The sequence below is a fragment of the Acytostelium subglobosum genome (genome assembly GCF_000787575.1).
Source record: "Acytostelium subglobosum LB1 DNA, scaffold: scaffold8, whole genome shotgun sequence".
NCBI lineage: Eukaryota > Evosea > Eumycetozoa > Acytosteliales > Acytosteliaceae > Acytostelium > Acytostelium subglobosum.
The window spans coordinates 889,290-912,729 of NW_012236525.1; the positions used below are offsets into that span (position 1 = coordinate 889,290).

Sequence of the window (23,440 nt, forward strand, 5' to 3'; positions counted from 1 at the left end):
TCTTCTGTCAACTGATTAGCGCACAAGGTTAGTTATGGTCAGGCGACGCGACAACAATAAACATTTCCAATCTCTCGAGTTGTAGTTGTACATACTTTAACAGTTGGTGTAACATCATAGGCAAACTCTAGTCCTTTGTTTGGCTGTTGTTGTTGTGTAGCAGTGGATGTGGAAGAGGTTGTTGCTGGTGGTGCATCTTCCTCGATCAGCTCTATTCCCCACTCATTCTCAGTTGATGGCTTCTTGACCTCCTCGACTGGCTTGACCTCCTCAGCTGGCTTGTTCTTGAGGTACTCCTTATAAGCCTCTTGATGCTTGATACAGTAGTTGTTGACACATTCTGGGTTTGGACGCATGGTGTCCTTTGGGAAGTAGTCCTGCAAGGCGTTGTAGCCCAGAAGGTTGGAGGCCTCACCAAACTTGAGCAGGTACTTGAGGGAGTTCTGGACGAGCATGCCTGCAACGATGCCCATGGTTGTTGGCAGGGAGGCAGCGCACACTCCCTCGCGCTTCAATGTTCTCTCATCGATGCCACTGGCAACGATCAGAGGTGGGACACATTGGAAACATGCAGTCTCACCTGGAATGATGAACTGGATGTGACCAGAGATTGCATTCTCTGAGACTCCCGACTCCATCCATGGTTTGCCCAGCTCGAGGGTTGCCTGGTTGATCGCCACTCTCGCCTCAAAGTTGTCCACGCAGCCAAGCACCAAACTGACGGGTGTGTTGGGGACGATGCCACCCTCCTTGATCCTCTGTTGGAAGTGATTGAAGTTGTCCAGTGTGGTGATGTTGTAGTTGTATGTCTCAAACTCGACGTCTGGATTGATCGACTGCAGTGTCTCTTGTGCGGCCTTTGTCTTGGTCATACCAGCTTGCTCTGGTCTAAAGAACAGTCTGTTCATATTGGCAATCTCGACAGTATCATAGTCAAACAACAGCAGCTTGCCAATGCCACATCTTGTAAGCATCTCTGCTGCCACACTTCCAATTCCTCCAAGTCCAACAATCACTACACTCATACTCCTAATGTCCTATATTCATTGATTGATTGAGATTAGTTGAGGGTGAGAACGTCAAGTATGATCTATCTATTAACAGTAAGGATGTTATACCTCATAGTTGTTGACGATACCCATCTTCTTGAGGGCCATCAGTCTGCTGTATGGATTGGAGTCGACCACCTCTGCGCTGAGCTTCTCAATCTTTGCTCTGTAGTGTTGCTTTGGTTCAGTAGATGTCATTGTTAATGAATGTATCAATCAGTTATCTGTATATTATATGTATGTAAGTGTATAAGAATGAAGAATGAAAGAGATAAAGTGGGTTCGTCATCAACTTTGTTTGGTGAACAAAGAGTCAATTTTAGTCAAACCGGTCGGGCATTGCCTTTTCCGGACATTGTTCTTTATACATTATCGTTTAGCGCTAGAGACTCGCAATGGAACTTGCCATTGATGAGCATACAACTAGCTTTTAGTCTTTTCTTGATTGATCATATGATTATCAAACATACAAGGTTATTTCTACTTTTTAAACATAGAGAGGGTCTTGTTAGACACCTCCCTTCTCACTCATCACTCTCGGTTAATTCTCTCTATCTTGGTTGATTAATCTGATGGTTACCAGATGATCCTCTGTTGTAGGTGTTGTGTGGCTCGACGATAAAGGTAGATGGGTACAGTTTGGTATTGTGATCGGATGTGTTGTTCAGCTTTGGAGAGCAGGACAACTTATGGTCTACAGGGCTATTTGGAGAGTCGGACACAATTTTAACTTGTGGGTCTAGTCCAGATACTAAACTCGTAACAACCGGTTGTTCAGTCTCATTATGATGACGATGTTTACCAGGTTGGCTTATTCTTCTTGAACCAGCTCTAACTATTGTATCATATGGAATTGATTAGAATTGAATAGATTATCTAAAGATCAACAATCCTAGCCATTAGGAAGGAAACATTGTACATACCAGCAGGCAGTGGAACTGGATCAGATGAAGCATGGTTATCCATTTTGTATTTACTATTTTATTAAAGGATTTAGTTATATGTCTTTATTATTTATATATGTATTAATTAATATAAGTATGAATGAGTGAAAGAATGAAGAATGAAAGAATTAAGATGATATTAATGAATGAATGAATGAATGATTGAAGGTTGAACAACAAACACAACCCTCTTGACACTGAGACACTCACTCACATTCACACTAACACCCTCACCCAACAGTGAGGATTACTTCTTCAAACCCCCATTGATACCATCCTCTCTCTCTCCAATTATTATTATTTATTACTCTCTGGTATGAAATGTGTGTGGTTTGTTTGTATCTTTGTTGGGTCCTTTTATTTATTTGTTTTGATTAAAGATGGAGATTGTTTGGAGATGTGTAGTATTACCATATTGGGTCGTCCCATCATGTTAACTTAAACACAATGGTCGATGGATTTGATTGATTGATATGATGATGATTAAGATGAGTTTGAAATCTCCCATAAATAAACTTTTTGAAATGAACTAGTCCGAAGGACTCAAAGATATTATAATGAAGAGTCGGCAACATACACAAACACACATGGTCAGAAAGACAGACAGACACACTCAAACAGATAGATAAAGAATATAGGGACAATGTCTACTACATCTACAACATCAACATCATCATTGATCACTGTACGAATTAGGGACAAGACTTTATATACAAAGCATTTAAAGAATGGTGATAATTATCAACTTATAATAGCATCATCAATAGATACAAATAGTCCTACAGCTATACTCTACGATTACATAACGGCACCAAAGAAGTTGACAGAATACACTTTCTATCACAACAATATTCCACTCAATCAAACAAAGTCATTTGCAGAATACAACGTACTCAATGGTTGGTATCAATCATTCAATCATTCAATCAACTGTCTAACATACGTTCAATCAATCAAGGTGATATCATCGAGTCATGCTCGAACCCATTGATAATGGTGATGCTTTTTCATCAAGAGTTGTTGTTAAAGTATAACAAACGTATGTTACACGAGGTATATAAGTGTATTGGTCAACTATCAAAGAGCACAGATGTTCCATACTTGGGCGAAGATATCGATAGGCTAAGAGTCTATCTTCGAGGTGGTATGATCACTTTGATAACCTGTGATGACCGTGATGATCGATGACACTTATACATACATACATCCAACTTGCAATCAATCAGCTGATATAGAAGGATTGAGAAGATTACTACGCGAATATCAAGTATTTGATAAACACAAGACTGATCCAATCGAACATTATGTCAAGAGAGTCAATGGAATGCTATCAAAATCTGAGCAAGATGAGGTGGATGCAATCACCAACTCAACATTCATGAATGGATCAAACTCAACGAACATGGTTACCAACTCAACGACACCATTGTCATCATCACCACCAGCATCATCGACATCACCATCTTCACAGTCCATTGTTGGACATAAGCATTCATTGGCATTCAATATTGTATCAAAGAGTGGAAGGATATTACAAAGCTCAGACAATGTACTTTTGAAGAAGTTGAAATGGGTCGAGGAACAGAATGTTACATTTCTTCAATGGTTCCCAACAGGCGATGTACCAATCCTGCCACAGATCGAGTTCTCACCTCCACCTCGTCGTCGCTCCACTGTCTCCCCTCCACCTCGTCGCGCCCTCACCCCTCCCTCCAAACCTCCACTCACAAGTGATGATCTTATCAACAACAACAACAACAACAACAACAACAGTGCTGGTGGAAGTAGGAATGGCAGTGTCAATGGCAGTGTCAATGGTAGTCTCAATGGCAGTGCTAATCCTGGACGTCTATCATTCGAGTCAGCACCACAGGCACCATCATCACAGCCACCACCATCACAACCTCAAACTCAAACTCAAACATTGGATACCTCATCATCATCATCAATTGTAAATAGTCAATCAACATTGAGAGAGTCAACCAACTCCAACACGAGTGTGTCACTCTCAGCGAGTCTTGGATCGTCAACCAACAGCATTGGCGCAACCAACAACACTTCATTGGCTCTGGCGGATGCGGAGAACGAAGAGCTCGGTCTCTCACCAATCAACCAGATATACCGACCAGAGTTTGGCAACGTCGAGTTTGCCATACTGGTGACACTATCGATCCACTCGCGCAAGTTCACGATGGGCCAACTCGTCCAGAACTCGCAGTCATTCTGCCTGCACGACATGTACGACCCAGAGGTGCAATCGCATCTCCCGTCCAAGCTCATGATGCTGGTGGCCAACGACCTCGTGGGCAACGATGGCTCCGATCTCTACTACCAATCGGGCGCCGGCAAGGATCTCGGCAGACACTTCCACGACATATGGTTCGACCGCGATAACTTCCTCAAGAAGAACCAGCTCACACCGTCAGTGGCGCAGACCAACGTGGTCGTGGTCATTGATCAACGCGAGCAAACCAAGGCTGCCAAGCTGATTGAGACATTCCTGTGCGACATGGGAATACGCACTGTGAACCGCAAGCTAACGGCAGGTGACTTTGCCTTCATCCCGGCCACGCAGGCCTATTCAGAGACTCTGAGCGAGTCCGAGTTGTACCCATTCACCATCGAGCGAAAGACCTTCACCGAGTTCTATCGATGCCTTACCGATCAGAACTATGGCGTGCTGATGGCCAAACGAAGCAAGTTCACCTATCCTTCGATTCTCCAGAGTGGCGGCTGGATCTACATTGTCGAGGGCGAAGTCGAGTCGTACAAGGGCACGGGCGCACCGACACGCGAGGAGTACAACAGACTGTGCGAGCGCATGGCTAACTCGGAATCATTCCGACTGCTCCACACCGACTCGGTGATGGGCACCAGCAAGTACCTGGCGATGATGGCATCGATCCTGGATACACAGTGGGGCAGTCGTCCAAAGCTAAAGTTTGAGACAGTCAATGCATCCGCGATCAGGAATCCACCACTGACGCAGTTGAACGTCAACTCTCCGCGCAGCCGCTTCGTCATCAAGCCGCCAATCGAGTTCTTCAAGGAGTACATATTCTCGACGGACTTTAGAGAGCGAGTGGGCACGATGATCGACCAGACCAAGTGCAACCAGGTCATCTCGATACTCATTGCAAACAACGCTGTGGGCGACTTTAGGCAGGAGCTGGCCAGTCGTCTGGACACCATGCTACAGAACTACCTGAGCTCTCAAAAGACCCAGACGCCCATGGAGACGCCCTACTTTACACATGACAACCTGCTACAGATTGATCACATCGATCCAATGTTGATTGACTACTACATTCTTCACATGAACCTGATACTTGGCGTGAGGTTCATCGCCACAAGCAGTGACAGCCTACCAACGCCAACCAGTTTGCAGGCACTCAATGACCTTTCCCAGGACATTGATCAACTCTGCAAGCTACCAACCACATTCGGACAGCTTTTCTCGATAGCCATCACGAGCAAGAACCGTGAGGTTCAACGATTGCTTACCCCATCGCAGTCCCAATCAAACTCGCAATCACTGTCTCAGTCGCAATCACAGCAACAACAGACATTGAGCCAGCCACAGCCTAGCATACAGGGTCTTAGCCAATCGAATGGAAGTCCCATCGCAGCAAGTCAGCCACCACCATCAGAGACAATAAATCTTGACGATGACTGATTGATCGAATAGATGATTGATTGCGCTTCAATACTACGTGTTATATTGTTATTTGGGGAGTTGTTTGTGTTGTCTTGTCGTGCTTCGGATGCGTGTAAACGCGGGGAGAGTAGTAGGGGACTAATGAAATGGTTGTAATCTTACATAATGATCTCTGGCGACTCGATCGAAGATGTTATAGACTTGTGTGGCAGGATCTTGCCACCGTTGATGTACAGTTCGTCAGAGATGTGCACGTCCTTGCCCAGCACCGATGTGTTCTCCATTCTGACCCACTTGCCAATGGTCGACTCCCAGCCAATGATGGACGACTTGACCCAGCTGTTTCTGCCGACGGTGACGCCCTCGAGCACGGTGGTGTTGACCAGACGAACGCCCTCCTCAATCACACAGTTGGGACCGATCGTGACGTTTGGTCCAATCAGACAGCCGGGCTTGATGACGGCAGTGGCGTCGAGCAGCACTGGGCCGACGATGCCTGGGCCAGAGGCCAGCTTCTCTGGAGTCTTTTGCTTCAACGAGTTCAAGTACAATCCCATGCCCAACAAGAAGTCCTTTGGTTGACCAACGTCCATCCAGAATCCTTCCAGTTGCATACAATACAAGTTACCCTCCTCTGCCATGGCAGGGAAGATCTCCTTCTCGATTGAAGTTGGCTTTGGCTAATGATGATGAGATGTGAGGGTTAGAGATTGATCAATTGATTGAATGATTGACGAGTGATTGTAAGCTATAACATACTTGAATTCTATCTAATATGGATGGGTTGAATATATAAATGCCAGCGTTGATCTTGTTGCCAACGTATTGTTGTGGCTTCTCGACGAATCGCTGAATCAGTCCTGAATCCTCCTTATAGACGACGACACCGTACTTGGATGGCTCCTCGACCTTGGTCACCATGATGGTACCCTCCTTGCCGTGTGCCTTGTGATAGGCCAGCAGATCAGCGAATGGGAAGTCACAGATGATATCACTGTTCAACACAAAGAATGGTTGACCATCATTAAGCAGATCACGTGCCAATGCCAGTGGTCCTGCTGTTCCCAAAGGAGTAGTCTCATGTGAATATGATATCTTGATTCCCAACTAGTTAAGTTTGATTGATTGAATGAAGAGAGTCAGTCTTGATGTTCGCTAACACGTGATTGACACGTGATTGAATGAATGAATGAACATTACCTTCTCAGCATAGGGTTCGAGGTAAGCAGACATAAGTTGTGGTCTGTAGTTGACGGCCAGAACGACTTCGTTGACACCAATCTTGCACAAGGCTTCGATCTGATGCAAGATCATTGCCTTGTTGGCAAACTCGACGATAGGCTTTGGCACTGATAGAGTGAGAGGACGGAGTCTGGTTCCGAAACCACCAACAAGAATTAAGGCCTTCATTTTTATATTATATATCTGATCTTATCTATGTATCTATCTTTTTGTTTGTTTATCTGATACTGAGTTTACTAGTTTTACAACAACAACTCAATCTTTATATATTTGAGTGAATGAATATATATATATAACAATGTATTAGTATTATGTATTATTATTAGTATTAGTTGAATGATTAGAAAGAGATAGATAGACTGGTCGACCTGAGATTCTTGCACATCTGGCACAGGATATCATTCATGAGTCATTAGTGAAGTGTGGTGGTCGTGGTAGTTGTGTTGGTTGGTGTATGAGGGTGTATGACAGGGTGCTTGACTTCATTTCATTGGGGAAGTATGCATAGTGGTTGACCATTGAACAACCTATTTTGAAAAAGACTGAAAAACAAAACTAAAAACTAAAAAAAACACAACAATTGCCACGAGTGCAACTTGACCCGAACCGAAACTGTGTGTGTGTGTGATTCTTGCAAGATGAAGATGGAGTAGTCCGGGAGGAGAGGGGTGTCGTTTGCCAAAGACCAGGTGGATCAGTCAGTTGCCAACTTCCACTAAGATACACTGCAGTTAGGTTGTTGCCAAGTGTCACTCACATAAGAGCAGCGACATCCAATCTCGTATGTCTATTGGACCTTTCACGTTTATAACTTATTACATGTAATAGAGATAACAATGACAATTTCTTGATAGGTCAACAATCCACAATGTTATGATGTGTACAGATAGATATTTAGGACAGAGATAGAAGTGAAACATAGGCATAGATGATGGAGACAGATGTATTAAAATGAATGAATAGATGGATGGAATGAATGAATGAAAGGTTGAGAAGATTGCAAGATGTTGGCGCCTTAATGTTATTTAGACAGAGGTGGATCTGGTTAAGGGGGCATGATTGATTGGATATGGATACTTTGAATTCAACGATTGGTTGGTGATGGCTTGATGAGAGACCCAATCACAACATCTGATAGAACACACACACACACACAGCCAGATAAGATAATAGACAAAGGGAAGGGATCAGACAAAAGAACAATGAATGACGAATAAACACCACCAACAACACTGACAAGGAGGTCAAACCTACAAAACAACCTAAACAATGGGAGGATACTCTTGGCTCACAAGCCATGGATAGAGAGAGAGAGGAGGGAGGCACTCACACACGTCACCTGATCTCTATCATTACAAGAGCAATCAATCAATCAATCAATGTTGTTATCATCAGATGATTGTGTTTCATTCATTCATTCAATCAAAGGATAAACTTGAACAGATGGTGTTGTTGTTGGACCATTGAACAACAACAATAGTCTTAAGCCTATGTACCATGCGATGTCTCAGATAGATTGCCCATACGTCAACAACACGTACCTCACCTCTCCCAATACCAACTATCATCCACTGTAAGTCGGTGGTTATCTGAGCCCTCACTTCAACTTCAACTTCAACTTCTACTTCTACATGTTGGAGACAGAGACAGACCAACAACGGGGCATCACCTATCCCCACACCAAGGCCTCTGCATCAGGCCTGATTTGTCAATGGATTACCCTTTTGTGTGTTTGTTGTTGTTTGTTGTTTGTTATTGATTGTGTGAGTTGAGTGTTTTGCGATGGCCTGGCCTCGTTTGTAAACTTGGCTCTCCAATGTGTGATATTGATGAAGCACGCACACCTCCTCGCAGACAATCCACGCCACGCCACAACGCGTCGAGATGGTCAAGGGTGGAAACCCATGATTGATTCATTCATGAATGACCAAAAACAACATGAACAACATGCTGCACAACAACGTTGTAGATGCACCTGCAATGTATGCATGGAAATTAAGTAAGTTTTATAATGCGTGTCGTCTATAAATAAGGGAACTTGGCCAAGTTCCATTTCTCGTGTCAGTCGTGTTAGCTCAGCCAGCATCCACATCCTATCTCTTTCTCATCATTCCAATTATTCCTATCTATCCCTATCTTCTCTACTTTCACCCTCATCATCACGTCAAGTTACGACGACTGTCAATAAGTTCAGTGTCTCTGTCTCTTTGTGATATCACTTCCTCACACCTTTCGTCCTCCCAATCACTACTATATAATATATATTGTCTTAACTGGCTAGACATACTTATACATTTATATTCACAACCTACCTGCCTGCCATACATACCGCGGTATTTGTTGTTGTTGAAGTAGTATAATTACATATATATATATATATATAGTGCATTAGTGAGTGAGTGATCTCAAAGAAAGACGAAACAAACACGACAGGTCGTTTCCAACCCAACCCCACAGTACAGCAGTGAGTGATTATCGCCTGTTTGTCTGTGTGTTTGTGTATGTGTTGCTATCATTTAGACGAGCCTTCACCCCATCCATCCTTCCTTCCAGTAGTAGTATTAGTATCAGCAGTAATATCACTAACTAGTTGACAATTATCCATATTGTAAGTATCCAACTCCAACCAAGAATGAATGTTCAATAATGACCTATTTGCGATTGTCGTTCGTCTGTGATATTTGTGTATTGTGACCCTATGTGAATGTGTGTGTATGACATCATCAAGTGGCCTTGGACCAGGCCCAGCCCAGCCCAGCCCGGCCCAACATCGAACATTCGAATTGAATGAATGAATGATTGATTGAGTGAATGAATGTGTGTTTGAAATGATTGATTGATAGAATGAATGAATGAATAAATGAATGAAAGGCCTAGATTGATAGAGATAGACATATGCCCATTGATTGGAACAAAGATAGATATTTGTAGTTTAGTGTTGTTTGTTAGTGGAGGATGATGTGGAAGGTTTAGATGGTGGCGAGATAATCAATTCATTCATTCATCCAATCAATCAAACAATCACACCCCTCGATTAGCTGAAAGGTCAACATTCATAACTTTCATAAACATCTGACCGACAGGCCCTGTCTAGGACCTAATAATAATATCGTGTGTGTTGTTGTGTGTATGTGTGTAGTTGTTGTTGTTGCAGAATGATGTCAGTCAGTCAGGTGACCACCCACACAAATGGTCAATGAATGGATGTGTTTGGACCAACACAGGCTAATGCAGATAATGGATTTGATTAATGTGTGTGATCAGATCTTCAAAAGCGTTCGTAGAATGCTCCAACACCATCCAATTCCGCATCAGCTGACACTCAACACACTCACTTTGCTTGCTGTACTTTACTTTTGCAAGGCGCGCCTTCATCATCAGTTTTGTGTTTGTTGACCAGATTCATGGTTGAGTGTAAAGAATGAATGAACTGCAGCTTGATCAGTGCCAGAAGCATGAAATCGATGATTGGTGCCTTCGCCTAGATTAGGTCCAGCAAGCCCAACATACACTTAATGTGGCAGCATTTCGAGATGATCACACCCCTTGCGGTCATCCAGCCTTCATTTGTCAGAGTGCTCTTCAGCGCAGTACTGTCGTGTGTGTGATCATCACATACACACAAAAAATCAATCACGCTCACTCACACACATACCACACACGACAATCACTCAAATGCGTGCCCATCAGTACACCCTAGGCGAGTCCCGCCTCCTCCACTTGTGGTGCTGTTGTTCCCTTTTATTTTAACAATGACTACGATACTATCTATCTATCTGTCCTCGTCGTCCTTTTGCTGTTGTTGTTGTAATAAACACATATCCTCCCGCCAGTGCATACCTACCACTCACACATCATCCAGCGAAACAAGGCAAGCCTAGGCCCTTGCCCTATTACATACATACACATACACACATACATACCCCCTGGCGCGCCATCCCCCGGTTCACCACTCCACTACCAATATTGTCAATATATCCATCCATTATCAATCATCACACTTTTCATTCATTCATACATACCAAACAGGACATCATTGCATTCTAGTCTATATCTCAATATATCTATATACATAACATAAATATATAAATATATATAGCCTGTTGTATTATTACATATATACTATTTTTCAATCAATCACTCAATCAATCACTCAATCACTCTACTCTTCCTTTTCCTTTTGCTGGCATCCAAACGATTTGGTTGTCCTCTTTTCCTTCCTTCCTTCCTTCCTTTCATACCAACCTCATCCTTCGATCGGTCAATCAATCAATCGCATCACACACAATCAATCAAATCACTCACACTCCACACTCAATCAGATACCAAAAATTTAGTGTTACTCCCAATATCCAACATCCAACATCCAACATCCAATATCCAATATCCAATTATCCACCTATCTATATATACCTACTTTTTAATATATAATACATAATACATAGATACATAGATCATAATATATACAAATAGACATTTTCAGATCAGTTACTGAATGGTACAAGTATAATAACTGGTGACCAAACATACATACAGATCATTATTCATTTCCAACCTGCATCCACCAGGGCTGCAGTTGATGCTCATACATAGGTAATTACATCCATCCATCTATCCATCCATTCATTCATCCACTTTACTTCACAATACACATTCCATCCCACGCCTCATCACATCATTCAACTGCAGAGGATCGTCACGCCAGACAACATCACCTCACGTGACATAACATTCGGCCGTCGCCACTTGGCAACAAATTCAGATTGTATATAATCTCCCAACTTTGTTGTTGTTGGGCCTTTGTCGTTGTTGTTTGTCCCAGGTACACCTCCGCCATCACATCGTTCTTCTGTTTGCAAGTTGCTTTGTCCATCCCCATCCCCAGCCAACCAATCAATCAACCAATCAGCCAAACCAACCGGATTTATCAAGAGGTGCCCGCACCGCACATGTAATCACTTTCAAGATCCAGAGCCTCTCTCATCATCACTCGCTCGGAATCCACCCCCTCATCCACAACAACAAGGATATCCTTGTTTTTTTAGATTTATCCAAACCCAAATCACCAAAATCAGCTGACAACACGCAATCACGTGATCTTCATCAGCTGATTTCTCAATGACATGTGACAGCCACCTTTTTTTTTTTTTGCAAACTCATGTCGCTCACATAACTCGGTTGTCAACTGCCGTGTAGCCCCGCTTCGCTTGGACAACAACAACAACAAACTCAACATCAACTTCACCAACCAACCAACCATCATTGTTTATCCCGAACAATAACTACATACCTGTATAACTACATTTGTATTATTACTATATATATTATTTATAAACTTATATTATTATAATAATAATATGCTTGTCATTGGCGAACCAATAGTTGTTGGAGGTAAATTATCATCACCACCATGTGAAGATGTACCATTTGTTCAATCTCCATCAATCTATAATCTCTATCTATCTGTCTGTCTGCCCCCATTCTCAAGACCCCCTTTCATACCACCCTTATACCAATATCAAATGATCACATACACATACATATATACAATAACAAGATCAGATCAAAAGACAACATTACATCACTTTTGATTAGGTTGCAAATTAAGCAGCACTTGTCAATACCATCATCAAATCAAACCTTTTTTACAAAGGTCCATCCAAACATCCATCCATCCACCAACCATCAATTCAATTTACAATTGGATAAGATGTACATTTGATCAACTTGTTTGCATCACACACACACGTATATCACATCATCATACACAATATAACATATATTATTATTGAGTGGTGTGCCTTGCCTCGTCGAATGATTCCCCAGCCTTGATCAAACACAATGCGTATAGTGGGGAAATGATTCTCCAACTATCAATATACACATCACCCAGTGTATCATTGATTGTATGGAGGCACAACTCGTTGTTGTTCATCAGCAACATGGGGTCTGGGCACTCGGGCTTTGGCCCACCCCTCACACACACACACACACACAACTTTGATAATTCAAAGTGTATTTGATCATCACCCCGCGCGAACCCCAACACCCCTTCATTCATTCATCCATTCATTCTCCATCAACACAATCAATCACTCATTGAATAGAGGCAGTCAGGCAGTCCTGTCGCACTCCACTCCACTACTACTGTCATTAATTACCAATACCATTTGTTTATGAAGTTGTAATACGGTGTGCCAGGAAGGACCCATGCTTGCATTGTAAATATCGACTATTACTATTGATGATTGGCCTCAACATCATCACTCTCACACTCACTCACTCACCCAACAAAGTTGTTTGTTTGTTGTTTGTTTTGTTTAGTTTGATTGATTGATTGATTGTTGTTGTAGATTGAAGGTAGTGCCAGTCTCAGTCAGGTGAACACTCCCTCTTACAAAGTGGAGGCGAGCCCTGTTGTTACCAACGATAACTTCATCAACACTTCACTTCATTCAAGCCCAAACAACCAAGCAAACAACAACAACGACGGATAACCCTGGCCGTCAACATCTGCATACACACTCATTCTCAACATTACAATCCATTCATTCATCATACATATATATACTATACTATACTATACTTGTTGTTGTTGTTGTTGTCTGGCCCAGCCTCAATTCTATTCTTTATAACAACATCATCATCATCATCAACATCACTACACTTGTGCCACTGCGGTGAATATCTCCAACACAAACTACAACAACAACATCGCTCTCTCACTCTCACATCACGTGAACAACAACAACAATAACATATTTAATCAACAACAACAACAACTTATAAGTTGCTACTTGCCCATTGCCCAACAATCAATCGATCAAGTTCACATTGACCTTCTCTTCTCTGTCTGACTGACTGGCTGAACAGCTATCGTTGGCTATCCTTGGTCCACACCCAATTACTATATTGCTATACCAACTACTTTCCCTCCTTTCATTCCCTTTCATTCCCTTTCATTCCTTTCATTCATCCATCCAATCAATCAACTCTATTATTTATTTATTTCCAACCATCATCCATTCAATCAACCTTGTACATATAATATATATAATATAAATATACTAATTACCATACTACCTTAATCAATCAATCAAACAATAATAATAATAATGGCATCATCACCTACTTTGTCAATTACAATGTCCATGCCAATGTCCATGTCCATGTCCATGTCAATGCCAATTAACATTACCAAAGCAAACATGTCAAAGAAAGTATTGGACAAGATATCGGATCAGAAGCTTATAAAGAGAGGCTCTCCATCGACCGAAGAGGAGAACAAATATACCATCAAGAGAGTCGCTCTCGGTGACGTCACAAACAAGCCAACCACCTTCCAAACCATCAAGCAGCAACAGCAACAACAACAACACACGTCTCAAAAGCAGCATCTGCAACAATCTCCAAAGAACTCCAATCAGGTATGTCTTCCATTCATTCATTCAATCATTCAATCTGGAATCATTCCACTCACTTACTCATTTACATCAATCAAATAGACAATGGACAATGAGAATAATAACCAGGAGAACCAGCGTCCTTTGGCCTCAAAGACCATCCATGTGGATCAGGTTAAGCACCTTTCCAATGGATTGGCAGAGAACATGCCAGAGAATATGATCAATAATAATAATAGACAACAAGTGCCACAACAGAAGCCTCAACAGATCACACATAGTACACTGATCACTCAGAGTACTATGATCAGGGGTAACATCAACATCAACAATAGGATGCAACAACAACAACATCAACAACAACAAGTACCAACACTTACACCTAATATAATAGTATCGACACATTCATCAGTGTTGGCTCGTCCACAGAACCAACAACCACAACACCAACGTATCCAACAACTTCAACAACAACAACAACTCCAGCAGCAGCAACAGCAACAACAACAACTCCACATGGTGCAGCAACAACAACAACAAGCACACCAATTAAGACTGCAGCAGCAACAACAACAACAGCAGCAGCAACAACAACAACAACTGCAACAACAACAACTACAACTTTATAGACCATTGGAGATGCACGACTTCCACAGGATGGTCTCACACCATCTCTGGGGCGAGGAGTGGAACTCTGTTGTCCACGACAACATTGATCTGGAAGTTGTAGACGATCCCATATACTGCGTAGAATATATAACTGAAATCCATCATCATAGTCGAATCAATCAAGTATGTGTACCATCATCCACCTGGAATCATCCCATCCCCACCCATCACACTCACTCACTCAATCAATCAAAACAGTTAAAGTATCAACCAAGGGATTACATGGCAAGTCAGACAGACATTACACCTCACATGAGAGCTCAAGTGATCGATTGGATGGTGGATGTCGTCTTTGAGCATCGCTTGAAGAATGAGACTATATTCATGGCAACAAACTATTTGGATCGCTTTTTGTCATTGTTCATCGTCAAGAAGGATCAGTTCCAGCTTTATGGCGCCGCCTGCTTGTATCTGGCATTCAAGTACGAGGAGGTGCAGCCACCCTCGTCGCACGACATCATTGTGTCGGCTGGCGAGTACTTCACCATGGACAGCTTGGTGGACGCCGAGGCCAAGGTGTTGCACGCACTCAAGTTCTGCCTCACGACGCCCACCGTCAAGTTCTTCCTCAGCCGCTATCTGCGCGCGCTCGGTCCCAATGCTGATGCGCGCGTCTCGCTGCTGGCACACTTCTATGGCGAGCTCTCTCTGCTCGACTACAACCTGGTCACCTTCCTCCCATCGATTGTTGCTGCCGCCTGTGTCTATCTGGCACTGTTGACCACTGGCAACCCTTGGACCTCCACACTGGTCTACTACACGCGAGTCTACGTAGACAATCCCTTTTTCATCCAGTGTGTCCGACAGCTTTGGATCCAGCACCGATACAACCACGAGGAGTTGCAATGCATCAAGCGCAAGTACCAAGATCACATTCAAGGCATTCCTCCTTTGGACATGTTTCCCGCATAACTAGCTGGAAACGCCAAACATATCTCCCGTCTGCCTGGACCAAATCACTCTCACTCAACCATCATCATCATCAACAACACCGAGCTCATCCACTCTGTTGTATACCACATTTTGAATAGCCTTCTTCTACTTCTCCCCTCTCCCATCTCAATACTTTTTCCACCCTTTGTCTTTGGCGCTGTGGCGCCTTCAACGACATTGACGCGTCCAGGTCAACTTCATCATTTATTCAATCAATCAATTAATCAATATCAATCAATCAATCAAATAATCAATCAATCAAGCAATCACCAACACACACCATCACCACCAATCAAAGTCTTGTGGACTCCTAGTACGACTTCATAAGCCTGACATCATCAGCAAGCAAACAGTAATAAATACATTGAACGATGTATATGTATGAACTTAAAAAGTATTGTCAATTCCATTTATTAGATGTAATCAGGTTGGTTGGGGAAAGTCTCTGTCAAGAGTTTGATCAAACTTTGGTCCTGGATGTTGACGAACCATCCATCAAAGTCATCAACAAGGAATATTGCCACTTGTTGAACATCGTCCACAAGACGTATTTGTACCTTCTTTCCACTATGCTCCAGTTCAATGTTCTTTAGATGTTTGAGTTGTGGTAGTAGTCCAAGTATCTGTTGGAACTTTGCAGGATTGAACTTGAAATTGACGGCCATTGTAACAAGATTTGGGAAGAGTTGCGGTATCATCCACAAATAGATCTGTTGATCCTGGTCAAGGCCAATATCCAGACGTTCAACACTATTGAAGATACCTTTGAACTTTGGAAGTTGTGCCTGGATATTGTCCATCTTTAAAGATTGGATGCCTGATGGAAGGTGATCAGGGAACACTTCCTGATTGAAATTATGTCCAAGTCTGAGGTATTTGAGTGAAGCTGGAAGTCCAGTGGATATAGTTTGATTGAATAGAGAACCGAGGTATAGGTGAGTGATAGAGTCTGGCAACACCATTGGTAATGGATCTTTGTCCAAGTGTTTCAGCTTCAATGTCAACAATTTATAAGGTAGGATACCAGTTGTAAAATGTTGATCTCTTGCTGGATACATGTTTAGATATGTCAGTGCTGGTGGAAGTGTGACAATATGTTGATTGAAACATGATCCCAATCTGAGATGATCAAGTGAGTCTGGCAATGTCTTGTCTGTGAGTGTATGATTGAAACCAGATCTGCCCAAATTCAGTATCTTGAGTGTTGCAGGAAGACAACCTGGTACAAATGGTTGATTGAAACATACGCCCATTATCAACACAATGAGGTTTGGTGGGAGGACACCTGGCGCAATCACCTTGTTGTAGCGATATCCAAACTTGATTGATTGAAGTGATTTTGGAAACGTATCACTTGGTATGACATGATTGAAAGAGTCTCCAAGGAATATTGTGTTGATAGACTGTGGCAGACTGCCAGTGGTCAATGGCATGTTGAAATTGGTGCCGAAGTGCAGGGTCTTTAGGTTGTCAAAGACACCGGGCACTAGAGGTTGATCGAATAGCAAACCACCATGTATGTAGGTAAGTGAGACAGGCATGGATCCAGGAGTAAACGTTAGTTTATATCCTTGGCCAAGTACTAGTGATTGTAAGGTTGATGGAAGGTTATGTCGACCAAGTGGTTGGTTGAATTCAACTCCAAACTCCAGCTGTGTCAGACCCAGAGGCAGGACACCATTTTCCATTGGTTGATTGTAATAGTAACCCAGATGAAGGGTAGTAAGTGATGTCGGGAGAGATCCTGGAAGAAAGGCAATGTCGAATGCATCCCCAAAGAACAAGTCGACAATGGAGTTGGGTAGGATATCAACTTCAATAGGTTGGAGATAGTTGTTTCCAAACTCTAGAACATCTAGGTTTGGAGGTAGGGATCCAACTTGAAGTGGTTGATTATAATCATCGCCCAAGTACAACTCCTTGAGTGTGATGGGGAGTGATCCAGGTACGATAGGGACGTTAAAGCCCTCAAGCAGTAATATGAACAGGGCAGGTGGCAATGATACGCTCAATGGAGGTGCCTCAAAATCAAAGAAGGAATTGTCCAATGTCAGATACTTCAAGTTATTCCACTCGACAGAGTCCTCTGTATGTATGATGGGTGTGGTTAATCAGTTGTGCCATTCATGATGATCCAGTCCGAGTTAACTTACGATTCCAGATATTGTTGAATTGAGGTATGATCAGGTTGTCCTGCTGCTGGATGATCTTGAACTTGTGAGTGTTCAAGTTTAGATTGAATAAGTGTTTGATGTTGAACAATGACTTTGATGTCAACAACAGACATATTACATCAAGTGCACTCTCTTCATTAATATACTTAATTATTTGTCTCAATATAGTATGTGCAAGTGTATCTAACATCTTATCTTATCTTTTAAATAAATATCTGTATTCAAAGGTCAAATGAAAGACGAAGATTGATCAATCCGCGTCACCCCACTTTGCACCCAATCAATCAATCACATGACCGCCGTTTGTTAATTATCATGGAAATGACCTTGTATTACATTCAACTTGTAGTAGTAGTTGTAGTAGTTGTAGTAGTGGTGGCAGTTGGTTGTTGAACAAGTGATGAATGTAGGAAGTGTGAGAAGTGCTGAGTGTCCAGTAGCATGCTGACAAAGTCCTTGTTGTGTGAGGATACGGTCGCCAGGAACTTGTTCTTTAGCTGTTCGATCTTTAGACTGTCGGCGGCAATCTCCTCGGTGACCAGGAAGCTGTTCTCAATCTTCTTGACCAGCCACCATATATATTGTTGTATCGTCGTGTAGATCCTATTCATCGCCTCGATCTGAGTCGGTGTATTCTTGATTGGATTATGATTCTTCTCATTCAACAGTATCTGTTGATCACTGCTAAGGTTCTTTTGTCTATGATTGATTGAGTGATTGGAATAGATCCAAATGGTGGGGAGTGGTGAGCTTGTGATCGATGGACATTGGGGAGTAGGATGGGGACACTTACAACTTCTTAAACTCGGGCAAGAAGGGTGGCGGACGGCATTGGTTGTAGTATATCTTGTCATGGGCAAAGTCAACGATCAGTCCATCGAAGCTCTTCTTCTTGAGTGTCTGTGCACCTGCGATGAAAGGCACCGGTGCCTCCAAGTAGTCTATCAGCGCCTGTGGTATGATCGGTACGAACAATCCTTGCCAAACAAATGGATGGATGAATGACTGCATGGCAAAGCTAGATAGGAGGGAGTGTCAGTGAGTGGATGTTGGACAACAACATGATGGATTGATGGTTGGAGGCTTGAACATACCATGCTGATGACAACAATGAGAGGTTATCAGAGACGAACACAACACGTTGTTCGAGTAGAACTGCTCCCAGCACCTTAAGTATGTTCTCCAGGCTCAAGTGCATAAACAGGCCAATCGTCGCCCAATCAGCAATGGTCTTTGAGTATACCTCGTTCTTAGTCTTGCCCATCTGTTGGTGCAGGTGTGTCAGTGATTGATTGATTGATTGATTGATAACGAGTGAATAGACGGACATACTGGCATTAAGTAGTTCCTCTTGTATGCTTCGCCAGGGAAGGAGAATGAGAGTGTTTGGCCAGGAGATGGCGATGTCAATGATCGATAGAACTCCAAGATATCCAACAAGTTCTTCTTATCCACCAAATGCTTATAGTCTTGTTCTCGCAGCTTCACTTGTCTTGATGATTGATCATTGTTATTGTTATCATTATTATTAGTATTGTTACAATCTGTTGATGTTGATGATGTGTCTGTCGTTGATTCGTTCGCTGGTGTTGTTGTTGATGGTGTTGACGCTGATGCTTGAGTGGACTGTTGTTGAGCTTGTTGTTGTTGTTGTTGTTGCTGAAGGTCATTAGTTTCAAACTCCTCTGCGGAGCTTAGCTCGCGAGTGATCGTTATCAATCTATCTTGCGCCAACAAGTACATCAGCGCATCAAAGTGTACATTGAATATTGGATGTTTGGAGAGGAAGCAGTAGCCTTGAATGGTTGATCGATTGATTGAATGAATGGTTGGGTTAGTCGCACGAGGTACTTCATCATCACTCACTCACATGGACTCAATCAATCACTTACTCCTTGGTGTAGCAATATATGTTAGACTGCGCTCTAGTGGCGATGGTTGATCGTGGAAGAAGTTGGGCGTTGTGCCTAGGAGTTCAGGCTTGGTCAGACAGATGCCATAGAGTGGACACTCGCCTGTGAGCATGAAGGTGTAGAAGAACTCGGAGGAGAGCAGGTACGGTTGTCCATAGAGCAGCTCATTGAGACTGGAGCACGATGGTGTCCTCTTGATCAAATATGGTGAGATGCCATTGGGGAAGCAGAACTCGTGTGCCTTGGGTGGCGCCTGCTTGTTCGGTGGATAGGAGAATAGCACCTCCACCTTGTGTGGCGTGCCGATTCGCGGCGGAGACTTTGGCGAGAGTCCAACAACGATGAAGTGTTCAAAGATGTGATCGACCTCGGGCAACTTGGAGATCAGTGGTGCAATGATGTCAGAGATTGTGTTGTCGTTATCGTTGTCTTGTGGTGTGTTTTCTATGTTGTCGTCTTGTACTACTGTTGTATGATCACTACCAGCGGTCGCGTCGTTTCTAGAGTCTTGTTGTTGGTTTGGTATCTGTTGTGCCTCGACTACCCTCTCTTCAACTGTCTGAGAGACAACGGGCATGATTATTTGAGACTGTTGTTGCTCCATAGGTTCTTGCAGAGTGGGCTGTGGCTCGAACGTAATGTTGTGTTCTAGTTGTGGCAGCAGCGGTTGGGCTACCTCCTTATCCTCTTCTTGCTGTTGTTGTTGTTGAGGTTCGGCCTCTGGCCCAGCAATGATGGTGATGACGTCAGTAGTTTGAGGTTGGCCCTCAGACTCTGTAACAGATTGTTGTTGAATGATCTCAGGTGAGGCTGTCTCCTTCACTTGATCATCTTCATGATTGATTGAGTTATTTTGTGCGCTGTTTGTTGTTGGTGTATCAACTACAACAACATCATCATCTCTGTTGACCTCTTCCTCCTCCTTGTTGTTAATGTTATTGTTGTCTGGTATTGGTTGTTCTGGTTGCTGTTCTTCTTGCTCGTCTGTGTTTGTTTGTGGACTGATTGATGATGAAGTCTCAACAGAGTGACCATTCATATCATTATTATTGTTGTCACTGTCCAATGATGGAGCTTGTTTTTGTTGTTCAACTTCATCTTCGACTACTGTTGTTGGTTCAATCACATCACATCTTGTTGTTGCCGATGTTTGATTTGTAATATCTTCGTCATCATTGTTATTGTTGACAACACTATCTTCACTATGTTGTTCAGATGCGTCCATTCGTTAACTTGTTTGATTGTATATGTATATGTATGTATAAATAATATATAAATATTTGTATCTTGGACATGTGCCATCCAACTGTTATGTTCCCTTTTCCAAAAGGGATCGGAAGGATATGAAAAACCCTTTGAAAGTTCATTTTGTTGTTGTTTACAATTTTGATTTATTTATTATTTATAATAACTTTATAGTTTTGATGTTGTACTAACTACACTATTACTACTACTACTATTATTACTATTATTACTATTGTTACTATTACTGCTACTATTATTACTGTTGTTTGAAAGTGTTTGTGAACCTACACCACCCATAAATGGAGGCGGTGGAAATGGTCCTGGAAGTGATTTTCCACCTGGCGGTAAATATATAGGATAGTTGTTGTAAGGTGCTGAACTATACTTTGGTGGTGGTCTGTTTGATGGTGATGCTGCCAGTGCTATATTATTGTTGTTGCCACTGGTTCCAATCGCTTTGTTGTTGTTGTCAATGTTTGAAATAATAGGTTGTTGTTGCTGTTGCTGTTGCTGTTGCTGTTTGTTAACCAACTTTGGTGTAGAGTGTGCCATCAGTTGTTGTTGTTGTTGTTGTTGTTGTTGAGGGTCCACTAACAATAGTGGAGCATTTGATGGTGACAATGCCAAAGTGGCATTGGCTGTGTATCGTGCATTCCTTAAATATGGATTAGACTTGCGTCTTTGTCCATGTCCTTGTCCATGTCCAAGATGTTGCGGTGATTGATGATGTTGATGATGATGTATGGTCGTTGGAGATGGAGTGTGATGTGTCTTTGGTGAGAGATGCTCACTCTCCAGTTCTTTGTTGTGGCCAAGTTTGGCCTTTGAGTATTCTACATGATTGGGTCTTAACAAGATTGATGCTGGTATCGTAACCTGGAAGTATCTGTGTGCCAATGCCTGTGCGGCAGTCGGTCTCTTCATTGGATCATATTGAAGCAGGCCATACATCAAGTCGATAGCATCCTCATTCGCATTCTGTAGCAGTGTGGACAAGTGTGTTGGGACCAGCTGGTGATTGATTGATTGATCGGTTAGCTTGATGGTCCAGTTCCAGGGTCATCCAGGCGTGATGGACTTACATTGGGGAACTTGAAGTTCATGCTGTTTGATAGTTTGATGCCATCGCTCCATGTGGCCAGGGTGGGCGGGCCGAGGACATCGCCAATCTTGAAGAGTTGATCAATCTCGCTCGAGCCGGGGAAGAGAGGTTTCAGACTGTAGAGTTCGGCCATGATGGCCCCAACCGCCCATATATCAATCTGTGAGCTGTAGGTCTGAGCTCGCAACAGCACCTCTGGTGCTCTGTACCATCGCGTCGACACATATGTAGTGTAAGGTGGCTTGGCCTGTACCTCTCGGGCCAATCCAAAGTCTGCAATCTTGATCGTATCATTAAGTATAAGTATATTCTCTGGCTTCATATCTCTATGGAAGTAGCCACTGTCATGCATATAAGCCAATGCCTGTAATATTTGGTATCTATGATTGATGGAGTAATGATTGAGTGAGTGAATGAGCGAGCAAGTGTAGCCATCGCCAATGATCATTTACATTATATTCCTTATCTTGCCCTCGGGTAGATACTTCTCGCGATCCTTTATCTTCTCGTAGAGGTTGCTGTCGAGGTATTCAAAGACAAAGAATAGTTCATCCTCCTCACGTATCACCTCTAGTAACTTCACAATGTTTGGATGATTGAGCTTCTGAAGTATATTAATCTCACTCAACTGCATACACTCTTCCCAAGACTTATACTGCTTCTTCATTCTCTTGATGGCTACCTATTGTCATCGTTGTCGTCCGATCGTCCGATCATTAGTTCATTCGTTCATTAATTCATTCATTCTGATTGATTGATTGATTGAACATACAACTTCCATTGTATGCTTGTTGATTGCCTTGCGAACATCACCAAAGGTGCCATCACCAAGCTGTTTGGTTATCTTGTATTTGTTCATGCTTTGCTTTATCTTGGTTGGGTGGTGACGGGTAGGTGATGCCTTGTGTACCTGATGAGACTGTCTGTTTGCTTAATGACTATCAAATGATCGATTCATTCAAAGATGTATAACTAGAGAGTGATACAGTTATATTTAAAGATATATTACATGTAGAGTGTTGAAGTTAAATGATGATGAGCCAGTTCAATCAACCAATCAAAGAGATTGAGTGAGTGAGTGTGGTAAGTTGGAAGATTCAATTTATGG

At 42.6% G+C, this 23,440-nt stretch overlaps 8 protein-coding genes across 8 annotated transcripts; 2 read left to right on the plus strand and 6 right to left on the minus strand.

The window, feature by feature from the left end:
* Positions 1 to 44: 44 nt before the first annotated feature.
* SAMD00019534_047450 (hypothetical protein) lies at positions 45 to 1,262 on the minus strand (the record flags this gene model as incomplete). Its single annotated transcript, XM_012900235.1, has 2 exons — positions 45 to 1,037; positions 1,119 to 1,262. Coding segments are annotated over 2 exons (1,137 nt in total), but the record flags the coding sequence as incomplete, so codon positions are not given.
* Positions 1,263 to 1,603: 341 nt separating this feature from the next.
* On the minus strand, positions 1,604 to 2,015 carry SAMD00019534_047460 (hypothetical protein; the record flags this gene model as incomplete). Its single annotated transcript, XM_012900236.1, has 2 exons — positions 1,604 to 1,884; positions 1,973 to 2,015. Coding segments are annotated over 2 exons (324 nt in total), but the record flags the coding sequence as incomplete, so codon positions are not given.
* Positions 2,016 to 3,034: 1,019 nt separating this feature from the next.
* SAMD00019534_047470 (hypothetical protein) lies at positions 3,035 to 5,669 on the plus strand (the record flags this gene model as incomplete). The annotated part of the gene is made up of 2 exons (XM_012900237.1): positions 3,035 to 3,137; positions 3,220 to 5,669. 2 exons carry the CDS (start codon positions 3,035 to 3,037, stop codon positions 5,667 to 5,669), a joined length of 2,553 nt encoding a protein of 850 aa, XP_012755691.1.
* A 140-nt stretch (positions 5,670 to 5,809) lies between these two features.
* On the minus strand, positions 5,810 to 7,082 carry SAMD00019534_047480 (hypothetical protein; the record flags this gene model as incomplete). The annotated part of the gene is made up of 3 exons (XM_012900238.1): positions 5,810 to 6,331; positions 6,411 to 6,758; positions 6,852 to 7,082. Coding segments are annotated over 3 exons (1,101 nt in total), but the record flags the coding sequence as incomplete, so codon positions are not given.
* A 6,926-nt stretch (positions 7,083 to 14,008) lies between these two features.
* On the plus strand, positions 14,009 to 15,877 carry SAMD00019534_047490 (hypothetical protein; the record flags this gene model as incomplete). The annotated part of the gene is made up of 3 exons (XM_012900239.1): positions 14,009 to 14,320; positions 14,399 to 15,088; positions 15,164 to 15,877. The coding sequence occupies 3 exons, from the start codon at positions 14,009 to 14,011 to the stop codon at positions 15,875 to 15,877; spliced, it is 1,716 nt and encodes a 571-aa protein (XP_012755693.1).
* A 434-nt stretch (positions 15,878 to 16,311) lies between these two features.
* On the minus strand, positions 16,312 to 18,262 carry SAMD00019534_047500 (hypothetical protein; the record flags this gene model as incomplete). The annotated part of the gene is made up of 2 exons (XM_012900240.1): positions 16,312 to 17,984; positions 18,052 to 18,262. 2 exons carry the CDS (start codon positions 18,260 to 18,262, stop codon positions 16,312 to 16,314), a joined length of 1,884 nt encoding a protein of 627 aa, XP_012755694.1.
* Positions 18,263 to 18,410: 148 nt separating this feature from the next.
* SAMD00019534_047510 (hypothetical protein) lies at positions 18,411 to 21,210 on the minus strand (the record flags this gene model as incomplete). The annotated part of the gene is made up of 5 exons (XM_012900241.1): positions 18,411 to 18,771; positions 18,866 to 19,090; positions 19,167 to 19,336; positions 19,405 to 19,868; positions 19,965 to 21,210. The coding sequence occupies 5 exons, from the start codon at positions 21,208 to 21,210 to the stop codon at positions 18,411 to 18,413; spliced, it is 2,466 nt and encodes an 821-aa protein (XP_012755695.1).
* Positions 21,211 to 21,398: 188 nt separating this feature from the next.
* SAMD00019534_047520 (hypothetical protein) lies at positions 21,399 to 23,191 on the minus strand (the record flags this gene model as incomplete). Its single annotated transcript, XM_012900242.1, has 4 exons — positions 21,399 to 22,241; positions 22,313 to 22,712; positions 22,785 to 23,014; positions 23,105 to 23,191. 4 exons carry the CDS (start codon positions 23,189 to 23,191, stop codon positions 21,399 to 21,401), a joined length of 1,560 nt encoding a protein of 519 aa, XP_012755696.1.
* Positions 23,192 to 23,440: the final 249 nt, after the last annotated feature.